General features: G+C 49.3%; 1 protein-coding gene across 1 annotated transcript in view; it reads left to right on the forward strand.

The window, feature by feature from the left end:
* The window catches only part of CYP20A1 (cytochrome P450 family 20 subfamily A member 1), a 112686-nt gene continuing 99870 nt past the window's right edge, over nucleotides 1–12816 (forward strand). The window contains exons 1-2 of the mRNA XM_075317652.1: nucleotides 1–155; nucleotides 4822–4871. Coding sequence (XP_075173767.1) covers nucleotides 84–155; nucleotides 4822–4871 — 122 coding nt within the window. The 5' untranslated portion in view covers nucleotides 1–83. The remainder of the gene's footprint in view (nucleotides 156–4821; nucleotides 4872–12816) is intronic.

Raw genomic sequence — 12816 nt, forward strand, 5'->3', positions numbered from 1 at the left:
TCCTGTCTGCCAGGGGGCGGGGCCGATGGCCGAGTGGGGCTGCTGACATAGGCCGAGCAGCAGCTGCCGGCGCCGGACGGAAGATGCTGGACTTCGCTATATTCGCCATCACCTTTCTCCTGATCCTGGTGGGAGCGGTGCTGTACCTGTACCCGGTAATGGGCGCTCATAACGGCCGCTGGGCACGGCTTCATCCACAGAATGACTGCAAATGCTGCGTGCAACAGCAAGATCTCCCTGCACAGCGCCTGCTGGTATCACTGTGCCCCCGGAGCAGAGGGATAGGTGCTGCTGGCATCACTGTACCCCCGGAGCAGAGGGATAGGTGCTGCTGGCATCACTGTACCCCCGGAGCAGAGGGATAGGTGCTGCTGGCATCACTGTACCCCCGGAGCAGAGGGATAGGTGCTGCTGCTGGCATCACTGTACCCCCGGAGCAGAGGGATAGGTGCTGCTGCTGGTATCGCTGTGCCCCCGAACAGAGGGATAGGTGCTGCTGCTGGCATCACTGTACCCCCGGAGCAGAGGGATAGGTGCTGCTGCTGGTATCGCTGTGCCCCCGGAGCAGAGGGATAGGTGCTGCTGCTGGTATCGCTGTGCCCCCGGAGCAGAGGGATAGGTGCTTCATCATGCCAGCACCTCTTAGAAGACTCTTTATTGAACAGATATGCTGTTTTATACCGTCTTTTATCCAATATAATTATTTTAGCGGGCAGGCTTAAGAGTATTACTAAGCTCTAAAATGCCAGGCTGTTGGCCTCCTTAACAAAATTAAGTGACAAATTCACTTTAACTCATGATTCATCTATTTATTTTAGTAAAGGGTTTTCTGAAGATTGAAAGCTATTCCCTGTGGATAGGATTATGGCTAGCAGATAATTTTCTTATTGCTGGAGTCAGACTTCTAGGATCCATAGTAACCCTGAGTACGGGCGCTCCAGAGTTGTCTGAATGGAGTGGAGTATGAGCATCCCCATATCTGCTCCATTCATTGTCTATGTGGAAAATAGCCGAGCACTGTGCTCTGCTTTCTCCAATACAGCTACGTGCATGGATAACATAATCAAAGTAAAATTGTGGAAATTACAATTTGACCACGTATATATTAATATGGGGTACACCTATAAGCTACACACAAATAAAACATTAAAGGGGTTGTCCTCTACTAGGCTCATTCTACCGGGGCTCATGTGAGGTTGTGACGTCATGCGAGCTCCGCGTCCAATCACCACCGGCTGACCTCTCCATTCTTTGTAGATAGGGAAACTTGTAAAATCAGCAGTGTATCACATACTTCTCTTCCCCACTGTAGGTATACCCCATGTTAATATATACAGTACTTTGATTGCAATGTATATTCCACAACTTTTCTTTGTCACCCATGCATGTAGCTGTATTGGAGAAAGTAGAGTACAGTTCTCGGCTATCTCCGTCAGTCCATAGACAATGAATGGAGGAGATATGGCCATGCTCAGCCCCCATTTCATTCAGATTGGACTCTACAGTGCCCCGTACTTGGCATTGCTATGGATCCTGGCATTTTGACCCCCAGCAATAAGTAGGTTTTCCACCTAAAGACATCTTTGAACAGATCCTACATTGTCAAAACCAAACAAATAATTGAAGGCCTAATTGCCCAATAACAAGAAAACCCCAAAACATTAAGGGCTCATTCAGACATCCGTGCACATCGGTCCGATCATTGACCGCAATACACAGACTGACCGTGGGTCTTCTGATCTGAACTCGGCAGCCTCCTATGCCATATAAAGCTGCTGAGTTCAGGTGGGGAGACCTGCGGTCAGTCCGTGCATTGCGGTCTATGATGCCCTACGGCAGTATTGTTGGACACATTATGTTGTCAAAACCAAATAAAATACATAATTGCCAAATAAAATATCCTAACTTATAATTATTATATCATTTACTAAGTACAATACTACAAGAATGATTGCACTAGTCTAACCACGATTACAGTCATATGAAAAAGTTTGGGCACCCCTATTAATGTTAACCTTTTTTCTTTATACCAATTTGGGTTTTTGCAACAGCTATTTCAGTTTCATATATCTAATAACTGATGGACTCAGTAATATTTCTGGATTGAAATGAGGTTTATTGTACTAACAGAAAATGTGCAATCCGCATTTAAACAAAATGTGACCAGTGCAAAAGTATGGGCACCCTTATCAATTTCTTGATTTGAACACTCCTAACTACTTTTTACTGACTTACTAAAGCACTAAATTGGTTTTGTAACCTCATTGAGCTTTGAACTTCATAGGCAGGTGTATCCAATCATGAGAAAAGGTATTTAAGGTGGCCACTTGCAAGTTGTTCTCCTATTTGAATCTCCTATGAAGAGTGGCATCATGGGCTCCTCAAAACAACTCTCAAATGATCTGAAAACAAAGATTATTCAACATAGTTGTTCAGGAGAAGGATACAAAAAGTTGTCTCAGAGATTTAAACTGTCAGTTTCCACTGTGAGGAACATAATAAGGAAATGGAAGAACACAGGTACAGTTCTTGTTACGCCCAGAAGTGGCAGGCCAAGAAAAATATCAGAAAGGCAGAGAAGAAGAATAGTGAGAACAGTCAAGGACAATCCACAGACCAGCTCCAAAGACCTGCAGCATCATCTTGCTGCAGATGGTGTCAATGTGCATCGGTCAAGAATACAGCGCACGTTGCACAAGGAGAAGCTGTTTTGGAGAGTGATGCGAAAGAAGCAGTTTCTGCAAGCACGCCACAAACAGAGTCACCTGTGTTATGCAAAAGCACATTTGGACAAGCCAGTTACATTTTGGAAGAAGGTCCTGTGGACTGATGAAACAAAGATTGAGTTGTTTGGTCATACAAAAAGGCGTTCTGCATGGAGGCAAAAAAACACGGCATTCCAAGAAAAGCACTTGCTACCCACAGTAAAATTTGCTGGAGGTTCCATCATGCTTTGGGGCTGTGTGGCCAATGCCGCTACCGGGAAGCTTGTTAAAGTTGAGAGTCGCATGGATTCAACTCAGTATCAGCAGATTCTTGACAATAATGTGCAAGAATCAGTGACGAAGTTGAAGTTACGCAGGGGATGGATATTTCAGCAAGACAATGATCCAAAACACCGCTCCAAATCTACTCAGGCATTCATGCAGAGGAACAATTAGAATGTTCTGGAATGGCCATCCCAGTCCCCAGACCTGAATATCATTGAAAATCTGTGGGATGATTTGAAGCGTGCTGTCCATGCTCAGCGACCATCAAACTTAACTGAACTGGAATTGTTTTGTAAACAGGAATGGTCAAATATACCTTCATCCAGGATCCAGGAACTCATTAAAAGCTACAGGAAGCGACTAGAGGCTGTTATTTTTGCAAAAGGAGGATCTACAAAATATTAATGTCACTTTTATGTTGAGGTGCCCATACTTTTGCACTGGTCAAATTTTGTTTAAATGCGGATTGCACATTTTCTGTTAGTACAATAAACCTCATTTCAATCCAGAAATATTACGGAGTCCATCAGTTATTAGATATATGAAACTGAAATAGCTGTTGCAAAAACCGGTTCACATTAATAGGGGTGCCCAAACTTTTTCATATGACTGTATTACTGAATAATTCCAGGTGACTGATGCAATGAGGATATTTTTGGTTATTGTGAATTTATGCCTATTTTTTGGTTGTTTTACAAAATAATGGAAACTGGCTTTGAGACTGGTGTAGTCTAGAGATGTTTTCATACAAGTATATACCAGTGTGGCCTATCTCAGAAGGCAGCCGTTTATCAGTGCAGAGTTCTGTGCTTGGATCCCGGGCTGTGGACATCTGCTGGGTTCTCTGTGGGGGACGTATTTTGTAGCCGCACAGATGTTTTACGCTTTGTTTTTCTATCTGCAGGCTTTGTCTTCTGTGTTGCCAAAGTTCCTCGTATTTGAAACTAATTCAGTCCGCCGCAGTGTTATATACGTTAATGGGGTCACATTGTGATCCTAAGTATATGGTGACAAGCAAGTTTTAAAAGTTTCACTTAGGAGCCCTAGCAACAAAAAGGGCTGATTTTTACACATTAGAGATCAATTCTCTTAAACTGTATGGGGATAGTTACTTCTTAAAGGGAATTTGTCAGCTGGTTTTTGCTACATCATTTGAGAGCAGTGTGATGTAGGCAAAGATACCCTGAATTATTATTATTATTATTATTTATTATTATAGCGCCATTTATTCCATGGCGCTTTACAAGTGAAAGAGGGTATACATACAACAATCATTAACAGTACATAACAGACTGGTATAGGAGGAGAGAGGACCCTGCCCGCGAGGGCTCACAGTCTACAGGGAATGGGTGATGGTACAATAGGTTCATGATATCTCACTTGGTTTACTAGGTTCAGCGCTTCTGACGGTTTTTAGATTTAGCAATGCAGCAGAGCTGAGAAAGCTGCTGAACCCTCGCCAGTCTCTCTGTATACAATATCCATCAACAGTGAGCTGCTAATCACAGCATGGGCTGGCACAAGCCAATGTATTTCGAGCAGTGATAAGAGAGACATTGCTGAAATCTGTGTTTTAACCCCTACAACATGCTTGCTGTCTTCAGATTACATAGCAAAAATCTGCTGACATTCTCTTTAATGCGATTGTTTTGTCTCCATACAGCATACATCTTGTTGGCAGGGCAGCCTATGGGCTGACGACTATATATAATCCAATCAGTACTTTGCCTCTTTTTTGGCTGATTGTTGACAGCTTTATTTTGAAAGCTCATTCTCCTATAATGTATCTTAAGTCTCACATTTTCGTAACTCTATATTTTTCTTTTTTCAGTCTTCTAGACAAGCATGTGGCATACCGGGACTCGCCCCTTCGGAAGAGAAGTAAGTTCTAAACTGATTTTGTATATATTGAATCCAGTGTGTAAAAGTGATATGAAACGTGGCTGCTTTTTTCCCGAAATTGTACCATACTGATCCATGGTATTTTAGCTCGACATCATGTACTTAAATGGCGTTTATCTGCGATATACATACCCCATGGTCAGAGCTAGTAATGAAAAATACAGCCATTTCTTCATCGTTCCTTATGGGAGACCCAGACCATGGGTGTATAGCTTCTGCCTCCGGAGGACACACAAAGTACTACACTCAAACGTGTAGCTCCTCCCTCCAGGCTATATACACCCCCTGGATGACAATCTAACCAGTTCAATGCTTTGTGTTTCATGAGGTCACACACACACACATGCATTCTCTGATTTTTCATTTTTAAGATTTTGATTTTAAAGATATGGAAGAAAAGCGGGTCCAGTCTGGACTCCCGGCATGTCCCTTCTCACCCCACTGTGTCGGCGGTGCTGTTAAGGTTGACTTTACAAGGCTGGAGCCTTCACATGCCGCGCTCCTTCAACATCCTCTGAGGCTCTGGTTTGAAGTGGGAGCTGTCACGGTCCTCTCTGCTTGCAGGAGACCGGTCTCCATCCGCAGCCCTGTCAGGTTCCTGCTGGACGGAGCGTTTAACCCCCCCTCAGGGACATGGCCCTGCGTCTCAAAAGCTAAGTATTGAGACGTTTTTCAGGGGTCCCGGGTACTTTTATCAAGGGGAGAGTGTGTCTTTTGACTTTACTGTAAATTCCGGCCGGTTCTGAGGGTTTTTCCTGAGAACCGCGCCGAGGGTGCCTGCTCGTCGGCCGCATGTTAAAATCTAGGCCCCGGCTTCAGTTTGGGCCTAGTTTCGGTTTCAGCTTCCCCTGCATGTCATTCATACAGGGGAACAGTGTGGCGCCGCCCACCGGCCGTCCAGCAGAGGGGAGGACACTCCTTTCTGAGGAGATGTTTCCCTCCCCTGTATCTCTCTTTGGCCCTCCGGTTTCCCGCTCTTGGGCTAATCCCCGCCCCCCCTCCTCCTTCCAGCGCCATTTTCTCAGCGTTCCCACACTGATCGGCGCTGGCTGCTGCAGCTGCTGTATTCTAGGAAAGCTGACGCTTCACTGGGGGTCCGAGCTGTGGAATCCGGAGGGCACACAGAAAGCGGTCTGGTAAGCCACAACCTCTGGTTGTGGGCTTTATTATACACTCTCAGGGGGTCATTCTACAAGAGTGTATTCTTACTGCAGAGCCTCCACCTCAGCAGCATGTCTGTCACTAGGAGCAAGGCTGCAAAGCTGTACGCTATATGCACTGCATGTAAGCTCATTCTGCCAGAGCCAAGCACATACCCACATTGTGATGCCTGCTCTAACATGGTTGTGTCTCAGCCTGGAGCCTCCTCAGGGGCTCCTCTGGCCGCTCCAGCCCCGGTGGCTGATCCCCCGGCTTGGGTAGCATCTTTTTCCAGAGCTATTTCCCAGTCTTTTGCCGACTCCATGGGACAACTGTCCCGGACTCTGCTAATCATGCATCAGCCCCCTTCTCAGGGTGCCTCTGCTGCTCCGAGCTCTGCAGAGCTCTCAGAGCATGTTCTAGGACCCCGTCCTCCTAAACGGAGACGCAGGGACCCTTCTCCTTCCTCGTCCCACGGCTCTGATTCACGAGCCGAGGTGCAGGGCGAGGAGGATACTTTTACTGTGGGCTCAGATGCTACCTCTATGTACCCCATTAACTTGTCTGAGGGTGATGCGGATGTTAGTGACTTGATTGCGTCCATTAACTCCGTACTGAACCTCAATCCACCAGTGTCAGAGGAACAAGCCTCTCTGGTAGAAATACACCAGTTTGCCTCACCTCAGAGAGCTAGGAGTACGTTTTTTAACCACTCCAGTTTTCAGGCCACTGTCACCAAGCCCAGGGCCTGTCCTGACAAACGCTTTCAGAAGCGTAGTTCTGATGACCGTTTTCCCTTTCCACCAGAGGTGGTTAAGGAGTGGGCTCAGTCCCCAAAGGTAGACCCTCCGGTGTCTAGAATCTCAGCCCGGACAGTCGTAGCTGTGGCCGATGGCACCTCTCTTAAAGATCCCACTGACCGCCAGGTTGACCTTCTGGCCAAGTCTGTATATGAGGCGGTAGGAGCCTCGTTCTCCCCGTCTTTTGCGGCAGTGTGGGCTCTCTGGCGGAGATACATTCCCTCGCCAGGGACTCTATACCTGAGATGGATGCCTTAACTTCCCAAGCTTCGGCCTTTTCATCCTACGCCATGTCTGCCATTCTGGAGGCCTCTCACCGCACGGCGGTGGCCTCCGCTAACTCTCTCGCGATCCGCAGGATCTTGTGGCTTCGAGAGTGGAAAGCAGACGCTTCTTCTAAGAAGTACCTTGCGGGGCTCCCTTTTGCTGGGTCCCGGCTGTTTGGTGAACAACTGGATGAAATAATTAAGGAAGCTACTGGCGGGAAGAGTACTGCCTTGCCACAAACTAAAACCAGGAAACCTGTCCAGGGCAGGAACCAATCGAGGTTTCGTTCCTTTCGTTCCTCTAACTGGTCATCCTCTAAGCCCTCAGCCTCGTCCGCTACCGCAGCCAAGGATCGTAAACCCAACTGGCGCGCGAAGCCGCGTCCTCAGAAGTACGGAGGAGCAGCTGCCACTAAGGCAGCCCCCTCTTGACTATCTGGCTGCGCCAGCAACGTCCTTGGTCGGTGGCAGGCTCTCCCACTTTGGCGACGTGTGGTTTCAACACTTCTCCGATCAGTGGGTGCGGGATATCATCTCCCACGGCTACAGGATAGAATTTTCTTCCAGCCCGCCAAACAGATTTTTTCTGTCCACCCCCCCCCCCTGCTCCAAAGCCGCCGCCTTCTCTCAGGCTGTGGCATTCCTGCAGGCCAACGGTGTAATTCTTCCGGTTCCCGCCCGGGAACGGTTCAGAGGTTTCTACTCAAACCTCTTTCTAGTCCCCAAGAAGGACGGTTCCTTCCGGCCCATCCTGGATCTCAAGCTTCTCAACAAGCATGTTCAGGTGCGGCACTTTCGCATGGAATCTCTGAGATCGGTCATTGCCTCAATGACCCAAGGAGATTTTCTAGCATCCATCGACATCAGAGATGCCTATCTGCATGTGCCTATTGCGGTTTCACACCAGCGTTGGCTACGCTTTGCAATCTGAAAGGAACATTTCCAATTCGTGGCTCTCCCCTTCGGGTTAGCCACGGCCCCTCGTGTTTTCACCAAGGTCATGGCAGCAGTGGTTGCGGTCCTGCATCTCCAGGGGTTGGCAGTAATCCCCTACCTGGACGACCTTCTAGTCAAGGCCTCATCCAGTGCAGACTGCCAGCGGAGTGTCTCTCTCACTCTCGCCACGCTCGTTCAGTTCGGGTGGCTTGTCAACCTGCCCAAGTCCAATCTGACCCCGACCCAGGGACTTATGTACCTAGGGATGCAATTCGAGACTCTGCCGGCACTTGTGAAGTTGCCCTTAGTCAAACAGCAGTCCCTTCATCTGGCGGTGCGCTCTCTGCTGAGGCACCGCCGTCATTCCATGAGGCACCTCATGCAGGTGTTGGGTCAGATGGTGGCGTCAATGGAAGCGGTTCCCTTTGCCCAGTTCCATCTGCGTCCCCTGCAGCTGGACATTCTCCGCTGTTGGGACAAGCGGGCCTTGCACAGGCCGGTGGCTCTGTCGCCACAGACCAGGAGCTCTCTTCAGTGGTGGCTTCGGCCCCTCTCTCTGTCACAGGGGCGCTCCTTCCTGACTCTGTCCTGGGTGATCCTCACCACGGATGCCAGCCTCTCCGGTTGGGAAGCAGTATTTCTCCATCACCGAGCACAGGGCACTTGGACTCCGTCCGAATCAGCCCTCTCGATCAATGTGCTGGAAATCAGAGCTGTGTTTCTAGCTCTCCTAGCCTTTCACCACCTGTTGGCGGGCAGGCACATTCGAGTCCAGTCGGACAACGCGACAGCGGTTGCCTACATCAATCACCAGGGCGGGACTCGCAGCCGCCTGGCGATGTTGGAGGTTCAACGAATTTTCCAGTGGACGGAAGACTCCAAGTCCACCATATCAGCAGTCCACATCCCAGGCGTAGAAAACTGGGAGGCCGATTATCTCAGCCGTCAAACCGTGGACAGCGGCGAGTGGGCCCTGCATCCGGCAGGGTTCAGCTCAATCTGCCGCAAGTGGGGCACTCCGGAAGTGGACCTAATGGCATCCCGGCACAACAACAAGGTTCCGGTTTACTTCGCTCGCTCCCACGATCCTCAGGCCTTCGCAGCGGACGCGCTGGTTCAGAATTGGTCCCAGTTTCGTCTGGCCTATGTGTTTCCCCCTCTAGCTCTCTTGCCCAGCGTTCTGCGCAAGATCAGAATGGAGGGCCGTCGGGTCATAATCATTGCTCCGGACTGGCCCAGGCGAGCTTGGTACCCAGACCTGCTCCGTCTGTCCGTAGAGGTGCCGTGGCATCTCCCGGACCGCCCAGACTTTCTCTCTCAAGGTCCGTTTTTCCGCCAGAATTCTGCGGCTCTCAGATTGACGGCGTGGCTCTTGAGTCCTGGATCCTGACGGCTTCAGGCATTCCCTCTGAGGTCATCTCCACTATGACTCAGGCTCGGAAATCTTCTTCGGCCAAGATTTACCACAGGACTTGGAGGATTTTCCTGTCCTGGTGTCGCTCTTCCGACCATGCTCCTTAGCCGTTCTTGCCGACCATCCTGTCTTTTCTACAGTCCGGTCTACAGCTGGGACTGTCCCTCAATTCCCTCAAGGGACAGGTGTCGGCTCTGTCGGTATTATTCCAGCGGCGTATCGCCCGACTGGCTCAGGTGCGCACCTTCATGCAGGGCGCATCTCACATCATTCCCCCTTACCGGCGGCCTTTGGATCCCTGGGACCTTAATTTGGTCCTCACGGCCTTACAGAAACCCCCCTTTGAGCCTCTCAGGGAGGTTCCCTTGTTTAGACTTTCACAGAAAGTTGTTTTTCTAGTAGCCATAACTTCTCTCAGGAGAGTTTCTGATTTGGCTGCGCTCTCTTCGGAATCACCCTTTTTGGTGTTTCACCAAGACAAGGTGGTGCTTCGTCCGACTCCGGATTTTCTCCCTAAGGTGGTGTCTTCTTTCCACCTTAACCAGGACATTTCATTGCCTTCCCTTTGTCCGGCCCCTGTGCATCGCTTTGAGAAGGCGTTGCATTCCTTGGATTTCGTGCGGGCGCTCCGAATGTATGTGTCACGCACCGCCGTTTTTAGGCGGTGCACCTCACTTTTTGTGCTAACCACGGGTCAGCGCAAGGGTCTCTCTGCTTCTAAACCGACCCTAGCTCGTTGGATTAGGTCGGCTATCGCCGATGCCTACCAGTGTTCTCAGGTGCCCCCACCGCCAGGGATTAAGGCGCACTCGACCAGAGCTGTCGGTGCCTCCTGGGCTTTCAGGCACCAGGCTACGGCTCAGCAGGTTTGTCAGGCTGCCACTTGGTCCAGTCTGCACACTTTTTCGAAGCACTACCAAGTGCATGCTCATGCTTCGGCAGATGCGAGCTTGGGCAGACGCATCCTTCAGGCGGCTGTCGCCCATTTGTGAAGTTAGGTTTTGCCTACTTCTCAGTTCTGTTTATTTCCCACCCATGGACTGCTTTGAGACGTCCCATGGTCTGGGTCTCCCATAAGGAACGATGAAGAAAAAGAGAATTTTGTTTACTTACCGTAAATTCTTTTTCTTGTAGTTCCGACATGGGAGACCCAGCACCCTCCCTGTTGCCTGTTGGCAGTTTTTGTTCCGTGTGTTTTCACCGGCTGTTGTTGTAGACAGAGGTTCCGGTTATTCCGGGTTTTACTCTATCTCTACTTATGGGTGGATGTCCTCCTTCAGCTTTTGCACTGAACTGGTTAGATTGTCATCCAGGGGGTGTATATAGCCTGGAGGGAGGAGCTACACGTTTGAGTGTAGTACTTTGTGTGTCCTCCGGAGGCAGAAGCTATACACCCATGGTCTGGGTCTCCCATGTCGGAACTATAAGAAAAAGAATTTACGGTAAGTAAACAAAATTCTCTTTTTTTTTTTTTGTTTTATGAATTTTGACAGTGCCTTTAGAGAGGACCACACAATATCTTCTCATCTTCTTCATCAAAACTGGTATGAAGAATAATGGACCTCACCACTTTATTTTAGTGGCGCAGTTTAGAATAAAGTAAGCTGAGCTCTGATTTCCGATGGCACCAAATACATCTTTTCTTCTGGACGGTTTTGATAAATCAGACGCAGTCTCAGTTATCTATTACTAAGACTCTCGACGGCAGACTCTACTCTTCATGTCAGTAGGGTTTGTCCTTAGCAGCATTGGGCAGACAGTATCAGGCTCTGTAGGGGCACTGTCCATTCACAAGGAAATGGGGGCAACAAGCTGTTCTTATTTATTTTTTTTTCCCATAAATTACTAAGAGGAATAAAGGACGAAAAACATTGTTCACTTTTTGTCAATATATATTTAACTCAAAGCATTTCTCTTTCTGCTCATCTAAACGTCAATTGCCATGAGGTCTGGTCGTTGGAGTTGGTGGGAAATTTGCAGGACCTGTCCATCAGTTACGTCAGTGATATATGGCCACTGGACGAAGAACTGCCTGTGGCATCCGCGACCGCAACGATGACAGCTTACCAGGCTGAATAATCAAGACGAGCTGAGGATCCCAGGATGTAGTAGGCGATTCCAGGGCTCCTGTCCAACCACAACAGATTATTGATGCACTATTTCCTGTGAATCGATTTGCACCAATTCTAATGGGCATACATTACCTTGGTCTAGGACACAAATCAGTAAAAGTTAAGTGCAGTAATGGCACCACCTGAAGAAACCATTCAACGCGCTCTACTGCTGCTTCATTTTTATATATATATATATATATATATAATATATATACACTAGAAGGTGGCCCGATTCTACGCATCGGGTATTCTAGAATTTACGTATTGTGTAGTTCATGTATGATTTTTGTATATATATCTATATATATCTATATATATCTATATCTATATCTATATATCTCTAGATAGAGAGATATAGATATATAGATGTTGTTGTGTGTAGTTACCAAGTGTTTGTGTAGGGCGCTGTACATGTTCTGGGTGTGATGGGGGGTGAGAGCGGTGTTTGTGTGTTGCATTCTTTGTGGAGCGCTGTGTGTCTGTAGCGTTGTGTGCGTGTTGCGCGGTTTGTGTGTGTGGTGTGTTTTGGGGGGAGGTATGTTTTGTACAATGTGTGTGTTGTTCGGTATGTGCGTATATTTGTGTGTGCAGCGTTGTCTGTGTGTGGGTGTCTGTGTAGGGCAGTTGTTTGTGGTTCCCAGTGTGTGTGTGGTGTGTTGTGCAGTGCGCGCACGCGTGTGTGTGTTGGGGGGAGGTGTGCACTTCCCATCGTGCTCCATCCCCCATGCAGCGCACTCCCCATCGTGCTCCATCCCCCATGCAGCGCACTCCCCATCGTGCTCCATCCCCTATGCTGCGCACCCCCCATCGTGCTCCATCTCCCATCCTGCGCACTCCCAAACGTGCTCCATCCGCCATGCAGCGCACTCCCCATCGTGCTCCATCCCCCATGCTGCGCACTCCCAAACGTGCTCCATCCGCCATGCTGCGCCAGCATCAGCCTCTCTACCCGCAGCATCAGCCTCTCTGCCCGCAGCATCAGCCTCTCTGCCCGCAGCATCAGCCTCTCTGCCCGCAGCATCAGCCTCTCTGCCCGCAGCATCAGCCTCTCTGCCCGCAGCATCAGCCTCTCTGCCCGCAGCATCAGCCTCTCTGCCCGCAGCATCAGCCTCTCTGCCCGCAGCATCAGCCTCTCTGCCCGCAGCATCAGCCTCTCTGCCCGCAGCATCAGCCTCTCTGCCCGCAGCATCAGCCTCTCTGCCCGCAGCATCAGCCTCTCTGCCCGCAGCATCAGCCTCTCTGCCCGCAGCATCA

Source organism: Anomaloglossus baeobatrachus, chromosome 7 (assembly GCF_048569485.1).
Source record: "Anomaloglossus baeobatrachus isolate aAnoBae1 chromosome 7, aAnoBae1.hap1, whole genome shotgun sequence".
Lineage (NCBI taxonomy): Eukaryota > Metazoa > Chordata > Amphibia > Anura > Aromobatidae > Anomaloglossus > Anomaloglossus baeobatrachus.